Source organism: Geotrypetes seraphini, chromosome 11 (assembly GCF_902459505.1).
Source record: "Geotrypetes seraphini chromosome 11, aGeoSer1.1, whole genome shotgun sequence".
Lineage (NCBI taxonomy): Eukaryota > Metazoa > Chordata > Amphibia > Gymnophiona > Dermophiidae > Geotrypetes > Geotrypetes seraphini.
The window spans coordinates 118,700,054-118,726,431 of NC_047094.1; the positions used below are offsets into that span (position 1 = coordinate 118,700,054).

Here is a 26,378-nt window from a genome sequence, read left to right on the forward strand (position 1 = left end):
TTGGAAAATCGAAACACCCCCCCCTTGTAACTTTTTTTTGGAAAATCGAAACACCCCCCCCTTGTAACTTTTTTTTGGAAAATCGAAACACCCCCCCCTTGTAACTTTTTTTTGGAAAATCGAAACACCCCCCCCTTGTAACTTTTTTTTGGAAAATCGAAACACCCCCCCCTTGTAACTTTTTTTTGGAAAATCGAAACACCCCCCCCTTGTAACTTTTTTTTAGGAAAATCGAAACACCCCCCCCTGTAACTTTTTTTTGGAAAATCGAAACACCCCCCCTTGTAACTTTTTTTTGGAAAATCGAAACACCCCCCCCCTTGTAACTTTTTTTTGGAAAATCGAAACACCCCCCCCTTGTAACTTTTTTTGGAAAATCGAAACACCCCCCCCTTGTAACTTTTTTTTGGAAAATCGAAACACCCCCCCCTTGTAACTTTTTTTTGGAAAATCGAAACACCCCCCCCTTGTAACTTTTTTTTGGAAAATCGAAACACCCCCCCCTTGTAACTTTTTTTTGGAAAATCGAAACACCCCCCCCTTGTAACTTTTTTTTGGAAAATCGAAACACCCCCCCCTTGTAACTTTTTTTTGGAAAATCGAAACACCCCCCCTTGTAACTTTTTTTTGGAAAATCGAAACACCCCCCCCTTGTAACTTTTTTTTGGAAAATCGAAACACCCCCCCTTGTAACTTTTTTTTGGAAAATCGAAACACCCCCCCCTTGTAACTTTTTTTGGAAAATCGAAACACCCCCCCCTTGTAACTTTTTTTTGGAAAATCGAAACACCCCCCCCTTGTAACTTTTTTTTGGAAAATCGAAACACCCCCCCCTTGTAACTTTTTTTTGGAAAATCGAAACACCCCCCCCTTGTAACTTTTTTTTGGAAAATCGAAACACCCCCCCCTTGTAACTTTTTTTTGGAAAATCGAAACACCCCCCCCTTGTAACTTTTTTTTGGAAAATCGAAACACCCCCCCCTTGTAACTTTTTTTTGGAAAATCGAAACACCCCCCCTTGTAACTTTTTTTTGGAAAATCGAAACACCCCCCCCTTGTAACTTTTTTTTGGAAAATCGAAACACCCCCCCCCTTGTAACTTTTTTTTGGAAAATCGAAACACCCCCCCCTTGTAACTTTTTTTTTGGAAAATCGAAACACCCCCCCCTTGTAACTTTTTTTTGGAAAATCGAAACACCCCCCCCTTGTAACTTTTTTTTGGAAAATCGAAACACCCCCCCCTTGTAACTTTTTTTTGGAAAATCGAAACACCCCCCCCTTGTAACTTTTTTTTGGAAAATCGAAACACCCCCCCCTTGTAACTTTTTTTTGGAAAATCGAAACACCCCCCCTTGTAACTTTTTTTTGGAAAATCGAAACACCCCCCCCTTGTAACTTTTTTTTGGAAAATCGAAACACCCCCCCCTTGTAACTTTTTTTTGGAAAATCGAAACACCCACCCCTTGTAACTTTTTTTTGGAAAATCGAAACACCCCCCCTTGTAACTTTTTTTTGGAAAATCGAAACACCCCCCCCTTGTAACTTTTTTTTGGAAAATCGAAACACCCCCCCTTGTAACTTTTTTTTGGAAAATCGAAACACCCCCCCCTTGTAACTTTTTTTTGGAAAATCGAAACACCCCCCCCTTGTAACTTTTTTTTGGAAAATCGAAACACCCCCCCTTGTAACTTTTTTTTGGAAAATCGAAACACCCCCCCCTTGTAACTTTTTTTTGGAAAATCGAAACACCCCCCCCTTGTAACTTTTTTTTGGAAAATCGAAACACCCCCCCCTTGTAACTTTTTTTTGGAAAATCGAAACACCCCCCCCTTGTAACTTTTTTTTGGAAAATCGAAACACCCCCCCCTTGTAACTTTTTTTTGGAAAATCGAAACACCCCCCCCTTGTAACTTTTTTTTGGAAAATCGAAACACCCCCCCCTTGTAACTTTTTTTTGGAAAATCGAAACACCCCCCCCTTGTAACTTTTTTTTGGAAAATCGAAACACCCCCCCCTTGTAACTTTTTTTTGGAAAATCGAAACACCCCCCCCTTGTAACTTTTTTTTGGAAAATCGAAACACCCCCCCCTTGTAACTTTTTTTTGGAAAATCGAAACACCCCCCCCTTGTAACTTTTTTTTGGAAAATCGAAACACCCCCCCCTTGTAACTTTTTTTTGGAAAATCGAAACACCCCCCCCTTGTAACTTTTTTTTGGAAAATCGAAACACCCCCCCCTTGTAACTTTTTTTTGGAAAATCGAAACACCCCCCCCTTGTAACTTTTTTTTGGAAAATCGAAACACCCCCCCCTTGTAACTTTTTTTTGGAAAATCGAAACACCCCCCCCTTGTAACTTTTTTTTGGAAAATCGAAACACCCCCCCCTTGTAACTTTTTTTTGGAAAATCGAAACACCCCCCCCTTGTAACTTTTTTTTGGAAAATCGAAACACCCCCCCCTTGTAACTTTTTTTTGGAAAATCGAAACACCCCCCCCTTGTAACTTTTTTTTGGAAAATCGAAACACCCCCCCCTTGTAACTTTTTTTTGGAAAATCGAAACACCCCCCCCTTGTAACTTTTTTTTGGAAAATCGAAACACCCCCCCCTTGTAACTTTTTTTTGGAAAATCGAAACACCCCCCCCTTGTAACTTTTTTTTGGAAAATCGAAACACCCCCCCCTTGTAACTTTTTTTTGGAAAATCGAAACACCCCCCCCTTGTAACTTTTTTTTGGAAAATCGAAACACCCCCCCCTTGTAACTTTTTTTTGGAAAATCGAAACACCCCCCCCTTGTAACTTTTTTTTGGAAAATCGAAACACCCCCCCCTTGTAACTTTTTTTTGGAAAATCGAAACACCCCCCCCTTGTAACTTTTTTTTGGAAAATCGAAACACCCCCCCCTTGTAATTTTTTTTTGGAAAATCGAAACACCCCCCCCTTGTAACTTTTTTTTGGAAAATCGAAACACCCCCCCCTTGTAACTTTTTTTTGGAAAATCGAAACACCCCCCCCTTGTAACTTTTTTTTGGAAAATCGAAACACCCCCCCCTTGTAACTTTTTTTTGGAAAATCGAAACACCCCCCCCTTGTAACTTTTTTTTTGGAAAATCGAAACACCCCCCCCTTGTAACTTTTTTTTGGAAAATCGAAACACCCCCCCCTTGTAACTTTTTTTTGGAAAATCGAAACACCCCCCCCTTGTAACTTTTTTTTGGAAAATCGAAACACCCCCCCCTTGTAACTTTTTTTTGGAAAATCGAAACACCCCCCCCTTGTAACTTTTTTTTGGAAAATCGAAACACCCCCCCCTTGTAACTTTTTTTTGGAAAATCGAAACACCCCCCCCTTGTAACTTTTTTTTGGAAAATCGAAACACCCCCCCCTTGTAACTTTTTTTTGGAAAATCGAAACACCCCCCCCTTTTAACTTTTTTTTGGAAAATCGAAACACCCCCCCCTTGTAACTTTTTTTTGGAAAATCGAAACACCCCCCCCTTGTAACTTTTTTTTGGAAAATCGAAACACCCCCCCCTTGTAACTTTTTTTTGGAAAATCGAAACACCCCCCCCTTGTAACTTTTTTTTGGAAAATCGAAACACCCCCCCCTTGTAACTTTTTTTTGGAAAATCGAAACACCCCCCCCTTGTAACTTTTTTTTTGGAAAATCGAAACACCCCCCCCTTGTAACTTTTTTTTGGAAAATCGAAACACCCCCCCCCTTGTAACTTTTTTTTGGAAAATCGAAACACCCCCCCCTTGTAACTTTTTTTTGGAAAATCGAAACACCCCCCCCTTGTAACTTTTTTTTGGAAAATCGAAACACCCCCCCCTTGTAACTTTTTTTTGGAAAATCGAAACACCCCCCCCTTGTAACTTTTTTTTGGAAAATCGAAACCCCCCCCCCTTGTAACTTTTTTTTGGAAAATCGAAACACCCCCCCCTTGTAACTTTTTTTTGGAAAATCGAAACACCCCCCCCTTGTAACTTTTTTTTGGAAAATCGAAACACCCCCCCCTTGTAACTTTTTTTTTGGAAAATCGAAACACCCCCCCCTTGTAACTTTTTTTTGGAAAATCGAAACACCCCCCCCTTGTAACTTTTTTTTTGGAAAATCGAAACACCCCCCCCTTGTAACTTTTTTTTGGAAAATCGAAACACCCCCCCCTTGTAACTTTTTTTTGGAAAATCGAAACACCCCCCCCTTGTAACTTTTTTTTGGAAAATCGAAACACCCCCCCCTTGTAACTTTTTTTTGGAAAATCGAAACACCCCCCCCTTGTAACTTTTTTTTGGAAAATCGAAACACCCCCCCCTTGTAACTTTTTTTTGGAAAATCGAAACACCCCCCCCTTGTAACTTTTTTTTGGAAAATCGAAACACCCCCCCCTTGTAACTTTTTTTTGGAAAATCGAAACACCCCCCCCTTGTAACTTTTTTTTGGAAAATCGAAACCCCCCCCCCTTGTAACTTTTTTTTGGAAAATCGAAACCCCCCCCCCTTGTAACTTTTTTTTGGAAAATCGAAACACCCCCCCCTTGTAACTTTTTTTTGGAAAATCGAAACACCCCCCCCTTGTAACTTTTTTTTTGGAAAATCGAAACACCCCCCCCTTGTAACTTTTTTTTGGAAAATCGAAACACCCCCCCCTTGTAACTTTTTTTTGGAAAATCGAAACACCCCCCCCTTGTAACTTTTTTTTGGAAAATCGAAACACCCCCCCCCTTGTAACTTTTTTTTGGAAAATCGAAACACCCCCCCCTTGTAACTTTTTTTTTGGAAAATCGAAACACCCCCCCCTTGTAACTTTTTTTTTGGAAAATCGAAACACCCCCCCCTTGTAACTTTTTTTTGGAAAATCGAAACACCCCCCCCTTGTAACTTTTTTTTGGAAAATCGAAACACCCCCCCCTTGTAACTTTTTTTTGGAAAATCGAAACACCCCCCCCTTGTAACTTTTTTTTGGAAAATCGAAACACCCCCCCCCTTGTAACTTTTTTTTGGAAAATCGAAACACCCCCCCCTTGTAACTTTTTTTTTGGAAAATCGAAACACCCCCCCCTTGTAACTTTTTTTTGGAAAATCGAAACACCCCCCCCCTTGTAACTTTTTTTTGGAAAATCGAAACACCCCCCCCTTGTAACTTTTTTTTGGAAAATCGAAACACCCCCCCCTTGTAACTTTTTTTTGGAAAATCGAAACACCCCCCCCTTGTAACTTTTTTTTGGAAAATCGAAACACCCCCCCCTTGTAACTTTTTTTTGGAAAATCGAAACACCCCCCCCTTGTAACTTTTTTTTGGAAAATCGAAACACCCCCCCCTTGTAACTTTTTTTTGGAAAATCGAAACACCCCCCCCTTGTAACTTTTTTTTGGAAAATCGAAACACCCCCCCCTTGTAACTTTTTTTTGGAAAATCGAAACACCCCCCCTTGTAACTTTTTTTTGGAAAATCGAAACACCCCCCCCTTGTAACTTTTTTTTGGAAAATCGAAACACCCCCCCCTTGTAACTTTTTTTTGGAAAATCGAAACACCCCCCCCCTTGTAACTTTTTTTTTGGAAAATCGAAACACCCCCCCTTGTAACTTTTTTTTGGAAAATCGAAACACCCCCCCCTTGTAACTTTTTTTTGGAAAATCGAAACACCCCCCCCTTGTAACTTTTTTTTGGAAAATCGAAACACCCCCCCCCTTGTAACTTTTTTTTCTTTTTTTGGAAAATCGAAACACCCCCCCTTGTAACTTTTTTTTTGGAAAATCGAAACACCCCCCCCTTGTAACTTTTTTTTGGAAAATCGAAACACCCCCCCCTTGTAACTTTTTTTTTGGAAAATCGAAACACCCCCCCCTTGTAACTTTTTTTTGGAAAATCGAAACACCCCCCCCTTGTAACTTTTTTTTGGAAAATCGAAACACCCCCCCCTTGTAACTTTTTTTTGGAAAATCGAAACACCCCCCCCTTGTAACTTTTTTTTGGAAAATCGAAACACCCCCCCCTTGTAACTTTTTTTTGGAAAATCGAAACACCCCCCCCTTGTAACTTTTTTTTGGAAAATCGAAACCCCCCCCCCTTGTAACTTTTTTTTGGAAAATCGAAACACCCCCCCCTTGTAACTTTTTTTTGGAAAATCGAAACCCCCCCCCCTTGTAACTTTTTTTTGGAAAATCGAAACACCCCCCCCTTGTAACTTTTTTTTGGAAAATCGAAACACCCCCCCCCTTGTAACTTTTTTTTGGAAAATCGAAACACCCCCCCCTTGTAACTTTTTTTTGGAAAATCGAAACACCCCCCCCCTTGTAACTTTTTTTTGGAAAATCGAAACACCCCCCCCTTGTAACTTTTTTTTGGAAAATCGAAACACCCCCCCCTTGTAACTTTTTTTTGGAAAATCGAAACACCCCCCCCTTGTAACTTTTTTTTGGAAAATCGAAACACCCCCCCCTTGTAACTTTTTTTTGGAAAATCGAAACACCCCCCCCTTGTAACTTTTTTTTGGAAAATCGAAACACCCCCCCCTTGTAACTTTTTTTTGGAAAATCGAAACACCCCCCCCTTGTAACTTTTTTTTGGAAAATCGAAACACCCCCCCCTTGTAACTTTTTTTTGGAAAATCGAAACACCCCCCCCTTGTAACTTTTTTTTGGAAAATCGAAACACCCCCCCCTTGTAACTTTTTTTTTGGAAAATCGAAACACCCCCCCCTTGTAACTTTTTTTTGGAAAATCGAAACACCCCCCCCCTTGTAACTTTTTTTTGGAAAATCGAAACACCCCCCCCTTGTAACTTTTTTTTGGAAAATCGAAACACCCCCCCCTTGTAACTTTTTTTTGGAAAATCGAAACACCCCCCCCTTGTAACTTTTTTTTGGAAAATCGAAACACCCCCCCCTTGTAACTTTTTTTTGGAAAATCGAAACACCCCCCCCTTGTAACTTTTTTTTGGAAAATCGAAACCCCCCCCCCTTGTAACTTTTTTTTGGAAAATCGAAACACCCCCCCCTTGTAACTTTTTTTTGGAAAATCGAAACACCCCCCCCCTTGTAACTTTTTTTTGGAAAATCGAAACACCCCCCCCTTGTAACTTTTTTTTGGAAAATCGAAACACCCCCCCCTTGTAACTTTTTTTTGGAAAATCGAAACACCCCCCCCTTGTAACTTTTTTTTGGAAAATCGAAACACCCCCCCCTTGTAACTTTTTTTTGGAAAATCGAAACACCCCCCCCTTGTAACTTTTTTTTGGAAAATCGAAACACCCCCCCCTTGTAACTTTTTTTTGGAAAATCGAAACACCCCCCCCTTGTAACTTTTTTTTGGAAAATCGAAACCCCCCCCCCTTGTAACTTTTTTTTGGAAAATCGAAACCCCCCCCCCTTGTAACTTTTTTTTGGAAAATCGAAACACCCCCCCTTGTAACTTTTTTTTGGAAAATCGAAACACCCCCCCCTTGTAACTTTTTTTTGGAAAATCGAAACACCCCCCCCTTGTAACTTTTTTTTGGAAAATCGAAACACCCCCCCCTTGTAACTTTTTTTTGGAAAATCGAAACACCCCCCCCTTGTAACTTTTTTTTGGAAAATCGAAACACCCCCCCCTTGTAACTTTTTTTTGGAAAATCGAAACACCCCCCCCTTGTAACTTTTTTTTGGAAAATCGAAACACCCCCCCCTTGTAACTTTTTTTTGGAAAATCGAAACACCCCCCCCTTGTAACTTTTTTTTGGAAAATCGAAACACCCCCCCCTTGTAACTTTTTTTTGGAAAATCGAAACACCCCCCCCTTGTAACTTTTTTTTGGAAAATCGAAACACCCCCCCCTTGTAACTTTTTTTTGGAAAATCGAAACACCCCCCCCTTGTAACTTTTTTTTGGAAAATCGAAACACCCCCCCTTGTAACTTTTTTTTGGAAAATCGAAACACCCCCCCCTTGTAACTTTTTTTTGGAAAATCGAAACACCCCCCCCTTGTAACTTTTTTTTGGAAAATCGAAACACCCCCCCCTTGTAACTTTTTTTTGGAAAATCGAAACACCCCCCCCTTGTAACTTTTTTTTGGAAAATCGAAACACCCCCCCCTTGTAACTTTTTTTTGGAAAATCGAAACACCCCCCCCTTGTAACTTTTTTTTGGAAAATCGAAACACCCCCCCCTTGTAACTTTTTTTTGGAAAATCGAAACACCCCCCCCTTGTAACTTTTTTTTGGAAAATCGAAACACCCCCCCCTTGTAACTTTTTTTTGGAAAATCGAAACACCCCCCCCTTGTAACTTTTTTTTGGAAAATCGAAACACCCCCCCCTTGTAACTTTTTTTTGGAAAATCGAAACACCCCCCCCTTGTAACTTTTTTTTGGAAAATCGAAACACCCCCCCCTTGTAACTTTTTTTTGGAAAATCGAAACACCCCCCCCTTGTAACTTTTTTTTGGAAAATCCAAACACCCCCCCCTTGTAACTTTTTTTTGGAAAATCGAAACCCCCCCCCCTTGTAACTTTTTTTTGGAAAATCGAAACCCCCCCCCCTTGTAACTTTTTTTTGGAAAATCGAAACACCCCCCCCTTGTAACTTTTTTTTGGAAAATCGAAACACCCCCCCCCTTGTAACTTTTTTTTGGAAAATCGAAACACCCCCCCCTTGTAACTTTTTTTTGGAAAATCGAAACACCCCCCCCTTGTAACTTTTTTTTGGAAAATCGAAACACCCCCCCCTTGTAACTTTTTTTTGGAAAATCGAAACACCCCCCCCTTGTAACTTTTTTTTGGAAAATCGAAACACCCCCCCCTTGTAACTTTTTTTTGGAAAATCGAAACACCCCCCCCTTGTAACTTTTTTTTGGAAAATCGAAACACCCCCCCCTTGTAACTTTTTTTTGGAAAATCGAAACACCCCCCCCTTGTAACTTTTTTTTGGAAAATCGAAACACCCCCCCCTTGTAACTTTTTTTTGGAAAATCGAAACACCCCCCCCTTGTAACTTTTTTTTGGAAAATCGAAACACCCCCCCCTTGTAACTTTTTTTTGGAAAATCGAAACACCCCCCCCTTGTAACTTTTTTTTGGAAAATCGAAACACCCCCCCCTTGTAACTTTTTTTTGGAAAATCGAAACACCCCCCCCTTGTAACTTTTTTTTGGAAAATCGAAACACCCCCCCCTTGTAACTTTTTTTTGGAAAATCGAAACACCCCCCCCTTGTAACTTTTTTTTGGAAAATCGAAACACCCCCCCCTTGTAACTTTTTTTTGGAAAATCGAAACACCCCCCCCTTGTAACTTTTTTTTGGAAAATCGAAACACCCCCCCCTTGTAACTTTTTTTTGGAAAATCGAAACACCCCCCCCTTGTAACTTTTTTTTGGAAAATCGAAACACCCCCCCCTTGTAACTTTTTTTTGGAAAATCGAAACACCCCCCCCTTGTAACTTTTTTTTGGAAAATCGAAACACCCCCCCCTTGTAACTTTTTTTTGGAAAATCGAAACACCCCCCCCTTGTAACTTTTTTTTGGAAAATCGAAACACCCCCCCCTTGTAACTTTTTTTTGGAAAATCGAAACACCCCCCCCTTGTAACTTTTTTTTGGAAAATCGAAACACCCCCCCCTTGTAACTTTTTTTTGGAAAATCGAAACACCCCCCCCTTGTAACTTTTTTTTGGAAAATCGAAACACCCCCCCCTTGTAACTTTTTTTTGGAAAATCGAAACACCCCCCCCTTGTAACTTTTTTTTGGAAAATCGAAACACCCCCCCCTTGTAACTTTTTTTTGGAAAATCGAAACACCCCCCCCTTGTAACTTTTTTTTGGAAAATCGAAACACCCCCCCCTTGTAACTTTTTTTTGGAAAATCGAAACACCCCCCCCTTGTAACTTTTTTTTGGAAAATCGAAACACCCCCCCCTTGTAACTTTTTTTTGGAAAATCGAAACACCCCCCCCTTGTAACTTTTTTTTGGAAAATCGAAACACCCCCCCCTTGTAACTTTTTTTTGGAAAATCGAAACACCCCCCCCTTGTAACTTTTTTTTGGAAAATCGAAACACCCCCCCCTTGTAACTTTTTTTTGGAAAATCGAAACACCCCCCCCTTGTAACTTTTTTTTGGAAAATCGAAACACCCCCCCCTTGTAACTTTTTTTTGGAAAATCGAAACACCCCCCCCTTGTAACTTTTTTTTGGAAAATCGAAACACCCCCCCCTTGTAACTTTTTTTTGGAAAATCGAAACACCCCCCCCTTGTAACTTTTTTTTGGAAAATCGAAACACCCCCCCCTTGTAACTTTTTTTTGGAAAATCGAAACACCCCCCCCTTGTAACTTTTTTTTGGAAAATCGAAACACCCCCCCCTTGTAACTTTTTTTTGGAAAATCGAAACACCCCCCCCTTGTAACTTTTTTTTGGAAAATCGAAACACCCCCCCCTTGTAACTTTTTTTTGGAAAATCGAAACACCCCCCCCTTGTAACTTTTTTTTGGAAAATCGAAACACCCCCCCCTTGTAACTTTTTTTTGGAAAATCGAAACACCCCCCCCTTGTAACTTTTTTTTGGAAAATCGAAACACCCCCCCCTTGTAACTTTTTTTTGGAAAATCGAAACACCCCCCCCTTGTAACTTTTTTTTGGAAAATCGAAACACCCCCCCCTTGTAACTTTTTTTTGGAAAATCGAAACACCCCCCCCTTGTAACTTTTTTTTGGAAAATCGAAACACCCCCCCCTTGTAACTTTTTTTTGGAAAATCGAAACACCCCCCCCTTGTAACTTTTTTTTGGAAAATCGAAACCCCCCCCCCTTGTAACTTTTTTTTGGAAAATCGAAACACCCCCCCCTTGTAACTTTTTTTTGGAAAATCGAAACACCCCCCCCTTGTAACTTTTTTTTGGAAAATCGAAACACCCCCCCCTTGTAACTTTTTTTTGGAAAATCGAAACACCCCCCCCTTGTAACTTTTTTTTGGAAAATCGAAACACCCCCCCCTTGTAACTTTTTTTTGGAAAATCGAAACACCCCCCCCCTGTAACTTTTTTTTGGAAAATCGAAACACCCCCCCCCTGTAACTTTTTTTTGGAAAATCGAAACACCCCCCCCTTGTAACTTTTTTTTGGAAAATCGAAACACCCCCCCCTTGTAACTTTTTTTTGGAAAATCGAAACACCCCCCCCTTGTAACTTTTTTTTGGAAAATCGAAACACCCCCCCCTTGTAACTTTTTTTTGGAAAATCGAAACACCCCCCCCTTGTAACTTTTTTTTGGAAAATCGAAACACCCCCCCCTTGTAACTTTTTTTTGGAAAATCGAAACACCCCCCCCTTGTAACTTTTTTTTGGAAAATCGAAACACCCCCCCCTTGTAACTTTTTTTTGGAAAATCGAAACACCCCCCCCTTGTAACTTTTTTTTGGAAAATCGAAACACCCCCCCCTTGTAACTTTTTTTTGGAAAATCGAAACACCCCCCCCTTGTAACTTTTTTTTGGAAAATCGAAACACCCCCCCCTTGTAACTTTTTTTTGGAAAATCGAAACACCCCCCCCTTGTAACTTTTTTTTGGAAAATCGAAACCCCCCCCCCTTGTAACTTTTTTTTGGAAAATCGAAACACCCCCCCCTTGTAACTTTTTTTTGGAAAATCGAAACCCCCCCCCCTTGTAACTTTTTTTTGGAAAATCGAAACACCCCCCCCTTGTAACTTTTTTTTGGAAAATCGAAACACCCCCCCCCTTGTAACTTTTTTTTGGAAAATCGAAACACCCCCCCCTTGTAACTTTTTTTTGGAAAATCGAAACACCCCCCCCTTGTAACTTTTTTTTGGAAAATCGAAACACCCCCCCCTTGTAACTTTTTTTTGGAAAATCGAAACACCCCCCCCTTGTAACTTTTTTTTGGAAAATCGAAACACCCCCCCCTTGTAACTTTTTTTTGGAAAATCGAAACACCCCCCCCTTGTAACTTTTTTTTGGAAAATCGAAACACCCCCCCCTTGTAACTTTTTTTTGGAAAATCGAAACACCCCCCCCTTGTAACTTTTTTTTGGAAAATCGAAACACCCCCCCCTTGTAACTTTTTTTTGGAAAATCGAAACCCCCCCCCCTTGTAACTTTTTTTTGGAAAATCGAAACACCCCCCCCTTGTAACTTTTTTTTGGAAAATCGAAACCCCCCCCCCTTGTAACTTTTTTTTGGAAAATCGAAACACCCCCCCCTTGTAACTTTTTTTTGGAAAATCGAAACACCCCCCCCCTTGTAACTTTTTTTTGGAAAATCGAAACACCCCCCCCTTGTAACTTTTTTTTGGAAAATCGAAACACCCCCCCCTTGTAACTTTTTTTTGGAAAATCGAAACACCCCCCCCTTGTAACTTTTTTTTGGAAAATCGAAACACCCCCCCCTTGTAACTTTTTTTTGGAAAATCGAAACACCCCCCCCTTGTAACTTTTTTTTGGAAAATCGAAACACCCCCCCCTTGTAACTTTTTTTTTGAAAATCGAAACACCCCCCCCTTGTAACTTTTTTTTGGAAAATCGAAACACCCCCCCCTTGTAACTTTTTTTTGGAAAATCGAAACACCCCCCCCTTGTAACTTTTTTTTGGAAAATCGAAACACCCCCCCCTTGTAACTTTTTTTTGGAAAATCGAAACACCCCCCCCTTGTAACTTTTTTTTGGAAAATCGAAACACCCCCCCCTTGTAACTTTTTTTTGGAAAATCGAAACACCCCCCCCTTGTAACTTTTTTTTGGAAAATCGAAACACCCCCCCCTTGTAACTTTTTTTTGGAAAATCGAAACACCCCCCCCTTGTAACTTTTTTTTGGAAAATCGAAACACCCCCCCCTTGTAACTTTTTTTTGGAAAATCGAAACACCCCCCCCTTGTAACTTTTTTTTGGAAAATCGAAACACCCCCCCCTTGTAACTTTTTTTTGGAAAATCGAAACACCCCCCCCTTGTAACTTTTTTTTGGAAAATCGAAACACCCCCCCCTTGTAACTTTTTTTTGGAAAATCGAAACACCCCCCCCTTGTAATTTTTTTTTGGAAAATCGAAACACCCCCCCCTTGTAACTTTTTTTTGGAAAATCGAAACACCCCCCCCTTGTAACTTTTTTTTTGGAAAATCGAAACACCCCCCCCTTGTAACTTTTTTTTGGAAAATCGAAACACCCCCCCCTTGTAACTTTTTTTTGGAAAATCGAAACACCCCCCCCTTGTAACTTTTTTTTGGAAAATCGAAACACCCCCCCCTTGTAACTTTTTTTTGGAAAATCGAAACACCCCCCCCCTGTAACTTTTTTTTGGAAAATCGAAACACCCCCCCCTTGTAACTTTTTTTTGGAAAATCGAAACACCCCCCCCTTGTAACTTTTTTTTGGAAAATCGAAACACCCCCCCCTTGTAACTTTTTTTTGGAAAATCGAAACACCCCCCCCTTGTAACTTTTTTTTGGAAAATCGAAACACCCCCCCCTTGTAACTTTTTTTTGGAAAATCGAAACACCCCCCCCTTGTAACTTTTTTTTGGAAAATCGAAACACCCCCCCCTTGTAACTTTTTTTTGGAAAATCGAAACACCCCCCCCTTGTAACTTTTTTTTGGAAAATCGAAACACCCCCCCCTTGTAACTTTTTTTTCGAAAATCGAAACACCCCCCCCTTGTAACTTTTTTTTGGAAAATCGAAACACCCCCCCCTTGTAACTTTTTTTTGGAAAATCGAAACACCCCCCCCTTGTAACTTTTTTTTGGAAAATCGAAACACCCCCCCCTTGTAACTTTTTTTTGGAAAATCGAAACACCCCCCCCTTGTAACTTTTTTTTGGAAAATCGAAACACCCCCCCCTTGTAACTTTTTTTTGGAAAATCGAAACACCCCCCCCTTGTAACTTTTTTTTGGAAAATCGAAACACCCCCCCCTTGTAACTTTTTTTTGGAAAATCGAAACACCCCCCCCTTGTAACTTTTTTTTGGAAAATCGAAACACCCCCCCCTTGTAACTTTTTTTTGGAAAATCGAAACACCCCCCCCTTGTAACTTTTTTTTGGAAAATCGAAACACCCCCCCCTTGTAACTTTTTTTTGGAAAATCGAAACACCCCCCCCTTGTAACTTTTTTTTGGAAAATCGAAACACCCCCCCCTTGTAACTTTTTTTTGGAAAATCGAAACACCCCCCCCCTTGTAACTTTTTTTTGGAAAATCGAAACACCCCCCCCTTGTAACTTTTTTTTGGAAAATCGAAACACCCCCCCCTTGTAACTTTTTTTTGGAAAATCGAAACACCCCCCCCTTGTAACTTTTTTTTGGAAAATCGAAACACCCCCCCCTTGTAACTTTTTTTTGGAAAATCGAAACACCCCCCCCTTGTAACTTTTTTTTGGAAAATCGAAACACCCCCCCCTTGTAACTTTTTTTTGGAAAATCGAAACACCCCCCCCTTGTAACTTTTTTTTGGAAAATCGAAACACCCCCCCCTTGTAACTTTTTTTTGGAAAATCGAAACACCCCCCCCTTGTAACTTTTTTTTGGAAAATCGAAACACCCCCCCCTTGTAACTTTTTTTTGGAAAATCGAAACACCCCCCCCTTGTAACTTTTTTTTGGAAAATCGAAACACCCCCCCCTTGTAACTTTTTTTTGGAAAATCGAAACACCCCCCCCTTGTAACTTTTTTTTGGAAAATCGAAACACCCCCCCCTTGTAACTTTTTTTTGGAAAATCGAAACACCCCCCCCTTGTAACTTTTTTTTGGAAAATCGAAACCCCCCCCCCTTGTAACTTTTTTTTGGAAAATCGAAACACCCCCCCCTTGTAACTTTTTTTTGGAAAATCGAAACACCCCCCCCTTGTAACTTTTTTTTGGAAAATCGAAACACCCCCCCCTTGTAACTTTTTTTTTGGAAAATCGAAACACCCCCCCCTTGTAACTTTTTTTTGGAAAATCGAAACACCCCCCCCCTTGTAACTTTTTTTTGGAAAATCGAAACACCCCCCCCTTGTAACTTTTTTTTGGAAAATCGAAACACCCCCCCCTTGTAACTTTTTTTTGGAAAATCGAAACACCCCCCCCTTGTAACTTTTTTTTGGAAAATCGAAACACCCCCCCCTTGTAACTTTTTTTTGGAAAATCGAAACACCCCCCCCTTGTAACTTTTTTTTGGAAAATCGAAACACCCCCCCCTTGTAACTTTTTTTTGGAAAATCGAAACACCCCCCCCTTGTAACTTTTTTTTGGAAAATCGAAACACCCCCCCCTTGTAACTTTTTTTTGGAAAATCGAAACCCCCCCCCCTTGTAACTTTTTTTTGGAAAATCGAAACACCCCCCCCTTGTAACTTTTTTTTGGAAAATCGAAACACCCCCCCCTTGTAACTTTTTTTTGGAAAATCGAAACACCCCCCCCCTTGTAACTTTTTTTTGGAAAATCGAAACACCCCCCCCTTGTAACTTTTTTTTGGAAAATCGAAACACCCCCCCCTTGTAACTTTTTTTTGGAAAATCGAAACACCCCCCCCTTGTAACTTTTTTTTGGAAAATCGAAACACCCCCCCCTTGTAACTTTTTTTTGGAAAATCGAAACACCCCCCCCTTGTAACTTTTTTTTGGAAAATCGAAACACCCCCCCCTTGTAACTTTTTTTTGGAAAATCGAAACACCCCCCCCTTGTAACTTTTTTTTGGAAAATCGAAACACCCCCCCCTTGTAACTTTTTTTTGGAAAATCGAAACACCCCCCCCTTGTAACTTTTTTTTGGAAAATCGAAACACCCCCCCCTTGTAACTTTTTTTTGGAAAATCGAAACACCCCCCCCTTGTAACTTTTTTTTGGAAAATCGAAACACCCCCCCCTTGTAACTTTTTTTTGGAAAATCGAAACACCCCCCCCTGTAACTTTTTTTTGGAAAATCGAAACACCCCCCCCTTGTAACTTTTTTTTGGAAAATCGAAACACCCCCCCCTTGTAACTTTTTTTTGGAAAATCGAAACACCCCCCCCTTGTAACTTTTTTTTGGAAAATCGAAACACCCCCCCCTTGTAACTTTTTTTTGGAAAATCGAAACACCACCCCCTTGTAACTTTTTTTTGGAAAATCGAAACACCCCCCCCTTGTAACTTTTTTTTGGAAAATCGAAACACCCCCCCCTTGTAACTTTTTTTTGGAAAATCGAAACACCCCCCCCTTGTAACTTTTTTTTGGAAAATCGAAACACCCCCCCTTGTAACTTTTTTTTGGAAAATCGAAACACCCCCCCCTTGTAACTTTTTTTTGGAAAATCGAAACACCCCCCCCTTGTAACTTTTTTTTGGAAAATCGAAACACCCCCCCCTTGTAACTTTTTTTTGGAAAATCGAAACACCCCCCCCTTGTAACTTTTTTTTGGAAAATCGAAACACCCCCCCCTTGTAACTTTTTTTTGGAAAATCGAAACACTCCCCCCTTGTAACTTTTTTTTGGAAAATCGAAACACCCCCCCCTTGTAACTTTTTTTTGGAAAATCGAAACACCCCCCCCTTGTAACTTTTTTTTGGAAAATCGAAACACCCCCCCCTTGTAACTTTTTTTTGGAAAATCGAAACACCCCCCCTTGTAACTTTTTTTTGGAAAATCGAAACACCCCCCCCTTGTAACTTTTTTTTGGAAAATCGAAACACCCCCCCCTTGTAACTTTTTTTTGGAAAATCGAAACACCCCCCCCTTGTAACTTTTTTTTGGAAAATCGAAACACCCCCCCCTTGTAACTTTTTTTTGGAAAATCGAAACACCCCCCCCTTGTAACTTTTTTTTGGAAAATCGAAACACCCCCCCCTTGTAACTTTTTTTTGGAAAATCGAAACACCCCCCCCTTGTAACTTTTTTTTGGAAAATCGAAACCCCCCCCCCTTGTAACTTTTTTTTGGAAAATCGAAACACCCCCCCTTGTAACTTTTTTTTGGAAAATCGAAACACCCCCCCCTTGTAACTTTTTTTTGGAAAATCGAAACACCCCCCCTTGTAACTTTTTTTTGGAAAATCGAAACACCCCCCCTTGTAACTTTTTTTTGGAAAATCGAAACACCCCCCCCTTGTAACTTTTTTTTGGAAAATCGAAACACCCCCCCCTTGTAACTTTTTTTTGGAAAATCGAAACACCCCCCCCTTGTAACTTTTTTTTGGAAAATCGAAACACCCCCCCCTTGTAACTTTTTTTTGGAAAATCGAAACACCCCCCCCTTGTAACTTTTTTTTGGAAAATCGAAACACCCCCCCCTTGTAACTTTTTTTTGGAAAATCGAAACACTCCCCCCTTGTAACTTTTTTTTGGAAAATCGAAACACCCCCCCCTTGTAACTTTTTTTTGGAAAATCGAAACACCCCTCCCTTGTAACTTTTTTTTGGAAAATCGAAACACCCCCCCTTGTAACTTTTTTTTGGAAAATCGAAACACCCCCCCCTTGTAACTTTTTTTTGGAAAATCGAAACACCCCCCCTTGTAACTTTTTTTTGGAAAATCGAAACACCCCCCCTTGTAACTTTTTTTTGGAAAATCGAAACACCCCCCCCTTGTAACTTTTTTTTGGAAAATCGAAACACCCCCCCCTTGTAACTTTTTTTTGGAAAATCGAAACACCCCCCCCTTGTAACTTTTTTTTGGAAAATCGAAACACCCCCCCCTTGTAACTTTTTTTTGGAAAATCGAAACACCCCCCCTTGTAACTTTTTTTTGGAAAATCGAAACACCCCCCCCTTGTAACTTTTTTTTGGAAAATCGAAACACCCCCCCTTGTAACTTTTTTTTGGAAAATCGAAACACCCCCCCCTTGTAACTTTTTTTTGGAAAATCGAAACACCCCCCCTTGTAACTTTTTTTTGGAAAATCGAAACACCCCCCCCTTGTAACTTTTTTTTGGAAAATCGAAACACCCCCCCCTTGTAACTTTTTTTTGGAAAATCGAAACACCCCCCCCTTTTAACTTTTTTTTGGAAAATCGAAACACCCCCCCCTTGTAACTTTTTTTTGGAAAATCGAAACACCCCCCCCTTGTAACTTTTTTTTGGAAAATCGAAACACCCCCCCCCTTGTAACTTTTTTTTGGAAAATCGAAACACCCCCCCCTTGTAACTTTTTTTTGGAAAATCGAAACACCCCCCCCCTTGTAACTTTTTTTTGGAAAATCGAAACACCCCCCCCTTGTAACTTTTTTTTGGAAAATCGAAACACCCCCCCCCTTGTAACTTTTTTTTGGAAAATCGAAACACCCCCCCTTGTAACTTTTTTTTGGAAAATCGAAACACCCCCCCCCTTGTAACTTTTTTTTGGAAAATCGAAACACCCCCCCCTTGTAACTTTTTTTTGGAAAATCGAAACATGGACCTGTCACATGGACCTGTGTTCTGAGATCTATTCTTAGGGGAATTCTGTCCAGGCACCAGTGTCGGTAGCTCACCTGTCTTCCTCCTCAGTCCCGCACCAAGATCCCAGTGTAGGGTTACTATATTTTTGACCCCACCCTATTCTGCCTTCAACCCCATCCTGTTCTGCCTCCAGCCCCAGCTCCAGAAAGCCGGACGCAGACAGGAGCCATCCTTTTCAGCCAGTGAAACCAGGTTGGTGGGGTCTGGGGGGGAGTCCTGGTGGGGGTGGGGGGTCCGGGTGGGGTTAGGGGGAAGTCATAGTGGGGATGGGGTGTTGGCAGGAGGGACTGGGCAGCCCTCCTGCCGCAATTGTTTGGGGGTGGGTTCGGGGGTGCTGGGCAGGAGGGACTGGGTATCCCTCCTGCCCTGATCATTCAGGGGTGCCGGGCAGAAGGGACTGGGCATCCCTCCTGCCGCGATCATTCAGGGGGAAGTTTGGGGGTGCCGGGCAGGAGGGACTGGGCATCCTTCCTGCCGTGATCATTCGGGGGAGGTTTGGGGGCACTGGGTAGGAGGGATTGGGCATCCCTGTTGCTAGCAATGCATGGGGGGGGGGACAGGCAGCTGTAGCCGCTAAACATATCACGGCAGGGAGATCCCTTGCCGCGATAAGCTCAGCGGCTGCGTCTACTGCGGGCCTAGGCCCGTCTAAGGCTACTTCTGGGCCAAACCATGCCTACGCCTAGCCTTAGGCAAGCTTAGGTGGGCTTGTGTGCCTCCAATGTAGTGGCCTGCCTCTACATTTTTTTTAAAAAACATGCATCCCGATTGGCTGGTTATGCAGAAGTTGGCTGCCTACAATTGGGATGCCGTTTATAGAATTTGACTCTTAATTTTTAATGTGTTTCCTTCATGCTTAAAAGATATTAATTTAAACACTACATTAAAATGTCCTGGCACATGTTCTGTATCTCAAAAACTAGAGCTGATAGGAGAAAACTGGTACCATTTTTTGGGAATCAGCAGGTCAAATGTACCCAGAAAAAGGTATAACATTTGAGGTAACAAAATAAGTGTTGGCCAGTGTTATTTCCAAATCTGACAAACTCTCTGGGGAGTTGCAGAGTGAAACCTCTGTCAGTCCGATGCATTGAAATATGGACCTGCTCCACACTAAGTCTCTTTAGTCTTCATCCACAGAATCGACACCGCACAGCAAAGTTCCAGAACCCCAGCTACAAAGGGGTCCCATGCCTTAACAGCACATCCACCTCTACCTTCCTGAATAACCCTCAAGTGAGGAAAGCCCTGCATATTCCTGAAGAGGTTCAAAAGTGGGAGGTTTGCAAGTAAGAAGAATCTGCACAGTCGCCATATAAAAAGAGTACCATAGAGTGATGTATCGCAAACTATAGTATGCCATAGCAAGATTTAGCCAGCACCCGTGCCTCTCCTGTTCCAGCGCCCTCCACTGGCGGCACAGTAAACTCTGGGCTAGAGAGTTGTGCGGGGACAGAAATCCCACCCGTCCCCACCCGTCCCCGCCAAAGTCCCACCCGTCCCCACCCGTCCCCGTGAGGACTCCCACCCGTCCCCGCGAGGAATCCCTCCGTCCCCACCCGTCCCCGCGAGGAATCCCCTACGTCCCCACCTGTCCCTATAAACTACAGAAATAGTTATTTCATTTAATTATGCTACTGAATTAAAGGCTCTGGTAGAAACCCATTTAAAAATAAGCAAAAAGACTTTATTAATTTGGAAATATTAATTGGGAAGAATACATACTTTGTAAATGGGTTTCTACCAGAGCCTCTAATGTTTATAAATTTTTATCAACACAACTAATATACTACTTTATCTTTAAGCAAAAAAAAAAATAATAATAATAATTTTTTTCCTACCTTTATTGCCTGGTTTCTGCTTTCTTCATGTTCTCATTCAATTCCTTCCATCCACTGTCTCTCTTCTCTCTGTGTCTTCCATTTGCTCTGTTACTGTGCCTCTCCCTTTCTCCCCCCTCCCAAATTGGTCTGGCACCCATCTTTTTCCCTCCGCTCCCCCCATAGTCTGGCACCTCTGTCTTCTTCCCTGCCAGCGTCTTCTTCCCATTCCCTCTTCCCCATTTCCTTTCAGTGTCCTTCTCCCCCACCATCTTCCCCATGTCCTGTCAGGCAGCATCCTTCTCTGCCTTCCCCATGTCCTTTCAGCGGCCTTCTCCCCCCTCTGTCTTCCCCATGTCCTTTCAGTGGCATTCTCCACCCCTTTGTCTTCCCCAGTGCTTTCAGGGTCCTTCCCCCCCCTTCCTCCCGTTTACCCCATGTCCTTTCAGCGGCCTTCTCCACCCCTGTTTTCCCCATGTCCTTTCAGTGGCATTCTCCACCCCTTTGTCTTCCCCAGTGCTTTCAGGGTCCTTCCCCCCCCCCTTCCTCCCGTTTACCCCATGTCCTTTCAGCGTTCTTTTCCACCCCTTTGTCTTCCCCAGTACTTTCAGCGGCCTTCTCCCCCCTTAAGCGTCTTTTCTTCTCCACTCCACCTTTCCTCCCTCCCTGCCTCCACCTTTGTGGCGCTTTTGCACCCGACCGACAACAGAACAGGCCCGGTCGGACAAATCTCCCTGTCCTGTAGCCGCGAATCTAAATTACCTTCTTACAGCAGCTGGAGTAGTGAAGCTGCTGTAAGAGGTAATTTAGATTCGCGGCTACAGGGCAGGGAGATTTGTCGGCCGGGCCTGTTGTCGGTCGATCGGGGGATCTGACCGGCTGTGCACATTCTCCGGGGCGGTCCGCCCCCTCCCCCCTCTTTCGTACGCCATTGCCTTCTTCCTACCTGCCCTGCCGCACACAGCCGACCGGAAGTCTTCCTGATGTCAGCGCTGACGTCGGAGGAAGGGAGGGCTTTGCTTAAGCCCTCCCTCCGACGTCAGCGCTGACATCGGGAAGATTTCCGTTCGGCTGTGTGCTGCGACAGGGCAGGTAAGGAGAAGGAGACTACCCTCGCGGCTCGACCAACCCCGCTGCGATCCAACCCTGCAGGAACCCCGCGACCCTCGGAGGCGTCCCCACGGGATCCCCGCGACCCTAGGGGGCGTCCCCACGGGATCCCCGTGACCCAAAGGGGGAACCCGCGGGATCCCCGCGGGTCCCGCGGGATTCCCGTCATCCCCGTTCCCGTGCAGCTCTCTACTCTGGGCCCCGTCTGGAGGGCCTTCGTGCATGGATTAAGTGTGCCGCCGGCTGGAAATTTTGCGAGACACTGGTCTAAATAGTTCTATTTTTAGTTTGTGGTAAATTATTCTGCGCTTGGTGCGGGTGAATCTGTATTCAGTGTGTATGACTGATGCCAGATTATTTTATGTAGGGTTCCGTTATTAATCCTGTTTATTCAGTTCTCCAAGTAGATCGATTGATGTTCTAGGGCCCACTGTAAGATGTAAGATGCTGCCTTCTTCTGGGTAGGCTCCCTGTGTGAATTATGGTAGCATGACTTTTGTAGGGTGTTGTGATTTTATTTATCTGGATTTATTTAGCTCACAATTATTTGTCAATGCCTTCCTGTGTTAATGCTATTCTCTGTTTATGTTTTCCTGTCCTGTAAATGATTTTATGGGATCTTGTGTTCGTCTTCTTAAATATGTGTGCGTGTAATTTTATAAACTGCATAGTTATTATGTGGTATATAAATTTTTAAATAAAATAAATTAATGAATGATTAGAAAATCATGTAGGACTCTCTTATGACACTATATTATTTGGTACAGCAATGAGAGCTCAGAGTCCGATTTCTGCAAATAATAACAAGTTATTATTAATATTGACAGGGGTCGCAATGCAACAAATTACTCAAAATTGGAAAGACTATACTAAGTTAAATTATACATTTTGGTAGAATTCAGTTTGCCACATATATAAGATGGAAAAGATGATAGCGTTACAACAAGGGAATTTTCATAATTTAAAAAAAATATGGGGACCATTGACTATTTACTCTAATGATCCAGATATCTTAAGCACATGGGTAGTTTATATTTGGGTTGGGATGGGGAATATGTATCATATGGAAATGGAAATATTGATAAAGAGGGGGGTATTTATTTTATCTTATAAGAATATTTGATTGTAAGTACAAGTGATTTGTGAAAATTGTTTTATTATTTATAATTCACTTGATGTAAGAATCAAAAATGAATAAAGATTTATAAAATAAAATAAAATAAATAAACTAAACTAAGCCTTAAGTTTATATACCGCATCATCTCCACGGAAGCGGAGCTCGACACGGTTTACAAAGCTTAAAAATACAAGAAGAGAAGGGAGAGAGAGTTTACAAGAGCATATGAAAAAGGGGGGAAGTAGGCAGGAGATGTTATATATTAGAGAAAAGCCAGGTTTTCAGTTGTTTTCGGAACAGTTGGAGGGAGCCCAGGTTCCGCAGCGGGATAGTGAGATCGTTCCAAAGGCCCGTGATTTTGGAGAGGAGGGATCTTCCCAGTTTGCCTGCGTGGGGGATGCCATGTAGAGAGGGGAAGGATAGTTTATGTCTGTGGGCGGATCTGGTGGTAGCAGGCGTTTGGGCGAGGAAGGATAGAGGGATTAGTGGTGGAAGGATGCCATGAATTATCTTGAAAGCCAGACAGGAACATTTGAAGTGAATTCTGGAAAGTACAGGGAGCCAGTGAAGATTGGTAAGTAAGGGGGAGACGTGATCAAATTTGCGTTTAGCAAAAATCAGTTTGGCTGCAGTATTCTGGATGAGCTGGAGTCTGCGAAGACTTTTTTTTGTTAGGCATAGGTAAATGGCATTACAGTAATCGAGTTTGGATAAGATGATGGATTGTACCAGGACGGTAAAGTGTTTTTGGTGGAAATAGGATCTAAATAATAAAGTGATTTACATTCAGGCAGTGGCCTAGTAAGGAGGGTGCAGGGGTGCAGTTTGCCCCAGGCGCCATCTTGGTGGGGGCAACCCATCCTCCTCTCCACCCCCTGCTCCTTTCCCCCCCCCCCCCCCCGCACCTAGGAAGCGATGTCAGAGGAACGTTAAAGAGTTACGGGGAAAGGGAAAGGACGCACGCTCATGCGCGACAGGAGGGGGCGGGGAAGGAGAAGTTGGGGGTGGGGGCAGAGAAGAGGGCAGGAGAGGGGCGCCTCTTACCCTCGCAACGCCACTGCATTCAGGTACACTATCCTGCTGCTTCAAGAAATGGAGGGATTGAACTCACGACAGTTTCTTTAAAGATGGTATATGGCAGGGGTAGGCAATTCCGGTTCTCGAGAGCCGGAGCCAGGTCAGGGTTTCAGGATATCCACGATGGATTTGCATGCACTGCCTCCTTGAGATGCAAATCTATCTCATGCATATTTATTGTGGATATCCTGAAAACCTGACTTGGTTCCGGCTCTCGAGGAACGGAATTGCCTGCTATATGAGATCAAAAAGGGGGACGTCCACAGGAAACACAGTCCCATCAACTGAAGCATAGCGTGTTGAGTTAAGGTGGTTGGGAATCTCAGAAACCAGCGTGGACAGCAGCCAGCCTTGGCAGCGTCATTTTTTGAACCCTTGAGAGAGCCTAGAAAAAGGGCGAAAAGGGTCCCGTCAGGGTTTTGGAATTTGCATCTATTTAAGATAAGTTATTGTATTTCTTTGCTAGGTGGAAGACTATTTATTAAGAATATGAGAGAAAGGAACCACCATTGAAAGAATTTTTAAGAAAGAAGCAATAAAGAATTCAGTGGGTAATTACAGAGTGTTAAAAAGGAGGGGGAGTTTTTGAGAATCAATGATGGAAACGTGGAACTTGTGAGTCTTGGCTGAGAAACTTGTTTCTATGCTGTCCAAGCTGTTCTGAGATTCCCAATTACCTTATCGCAACACTCTTCAAACTATGGGATTGTGCTGTTTCCTACTGAACTCACAACTAGAGAATGACACGGGGACATCCTCACAGGAACTCAATTTCCCCATCCCGTCTTCGCAAGTTTTGTTGCTGTCCCTGAGTTCTGCCATAACCTGACAAGCCTTGAACACTTATGATTTTCAAGTGTTTGAGGCTTGTGCAGGTGAGGACGGAACTTAGGCATTGGTGGAATGAGGCATTATGACATCACAATCTGAGCTCTAGAATGTTGTTACTTAAGATTTTAAAGTATTTGAGGGTTGTGCAGATGAGGACGGAGCATAGGCATTGGTGGAATGAGGCATTATGACATCACAATCTGAGGCTTGTGCAGATGGGGACAGAGCTTGCCGGAACGGGGCAAGGACAGAAAAAGAACTTGCGGGGACGGAAAAATGAGTTCCTGCAGGAATGGGGAAAAATTTGTCCCTGTACCATTCTCTACTCACAACCTCAGGCAGCAGTACCAACTGCTTGGCCAACTCCTCTACTCCATTGTTGTTCTATAATATGGTGTGCTATTAGAGAGGTTTTATCTTGCTTTCACTGAGATGAAACTGCAATGAGCCTTTTTTAATCTCTGTTCCATGGCAAAATGTCCTTGTTCTCTGCATGGCCGTGATCTCTCGAGTCTAGCGCAAGTTATTGCCCATGCTAAATTGATAGTGCTTGTGTGGGTTCATGCTAACACTTTATGCTTTTTTGTGAATCGGCCTCTAGAAGTCACTGTACGTGAGTCCTGCTAGAAAGAACATCTTACACTGCATGCAGTCCTGGATATCCAACTGTGGCAGAAAGTGGTATCTACAGATCCTGAGGGTGGGAGCGATTCTAACTATTGTTTATTTTTTGCAGTGAGATAGTGTTCCAGAACTTTGACAGGGAGATTAAAAGTGTAGCAGAGCAGTATCTGAAACTGCTGAACACTAAGGTAAGTGTGGGATATCAACAGTCCAAAGAGGAATGAAAGGTGTGCTTTTCTGGCAAAGGAGGGCTTTCTAGGAATTTTATCACTTCCATTGCTGCTCTAGGTACTAAGTAATGGATTTGCCTCTAAGGTAAGGGGTAAGTTCCTAGTCATTCTGATATGGAAGGAAGTTAAGAAAAAAGGATGTGCCTGCCCTAGAGAGTGACACCGTAACTGTTACCATGGGAATTCCAAGGTTACTGCGGAAATTCCATGGTTACCGCGGGAATTCCACAGTAACGGGAAACTGTTCTCAATCTTGTCCTGTATTACTGCAGTAACAGTTGCCCATTATATGGTAGTGCCACGGGAACCACTGCCATGGTAATACCACGGCAATGGGGACCCAGGGCACCCTCCCACAGCGCTGACCCAACCCCCCCCCGTGCCATACCATATCATCCCTGCAGGAAAGAGCCCAACTCTTTTCTGCTCCTGGTGCTGCTAGAGCTCCACCGGTCCGAAGATGTTAAAAAATAGCTGCCAAGACTTTATGGGACAGCCTCACGAGACTTAAATATAGCCTTATAGTTTGTGCAGAAAGGGTGTGATGTCCTGCAGCATTCTGAATTAGTTGCAGCTGATGGAAACTCTTTTTGGTAGACCAGTGTACAGGGCATTGCAGTAGTCTAGTCGTGATGTTATCATGGCATGGCCCACTGTTGTCAGATTTGTCTTTTCAATATATGTAAATATATAAAGTTGAAGAGGAGAGAATGCACTGGGGTCAAGTGCCCCCATTTTGAAAGATTGTGGCACCGAATCAGGAACCAGTGGGTGTCACTCAGGCCTTTTTCACAGGGGATTTGGAGGGTCTGAGGATCCTAGGTAAGGAGCCAGGGGTCAAGAGTGCCACTAGACATCAGGGAATTGTGTTTTAAGTCGGGGGGAAGGAGAGCTGGCACTAGACATCAATGAATTATTTTTAAATATCAGGGGAGGGGAGGAATCAGGCCAGGTCAGGGGATATTAGGGGGCTGTTAGACTACCAGGAATGTTGGGGGGCGGGATCGGGGGTAAGGGATATTTAGCTTTTTGCACGATGCAGAGGAGAGCCAACCCTTCTGTGCTACCTCAGAGCTGCTAATAATTTTCTCGTGTTATGCCTTTATTGTATCAGGGAAGAAATAGCTAATATCCTACTTACCATTGATTTAAATATGCTGTGCTCGAAGGTCACCATGCAAGCTAACTCCCGCATCCCACCCATTCCTGAAT

General features: G+C 42.7%; 1 protein-coding gene across 1 annotated transcript in view; it reads left to right on the plus strand.

Annotated features, from left to right (window-relative positions):
* LOC117368873 (lysosomal protective protein-like) overlaps positions 1–26,378 on the plus strand; it is a 53,916-nt gene that overhangs the window by 21,597 nt on the left and 5,941 nt on the right. The window contains exons 10-11 of the mRNA XM_033962618.1: positions 19,498–19,646; positions 25,049–25,124. Coding sequence (XP_033818509.1) covers positions 19,498–19,646; positions 25,049–25,124 — 225 coding nt within the window. The remainder of the gene's footprint in view (positions 1–19,497; positions 19,647–25,048; positions 25,125–26,378) is intronic.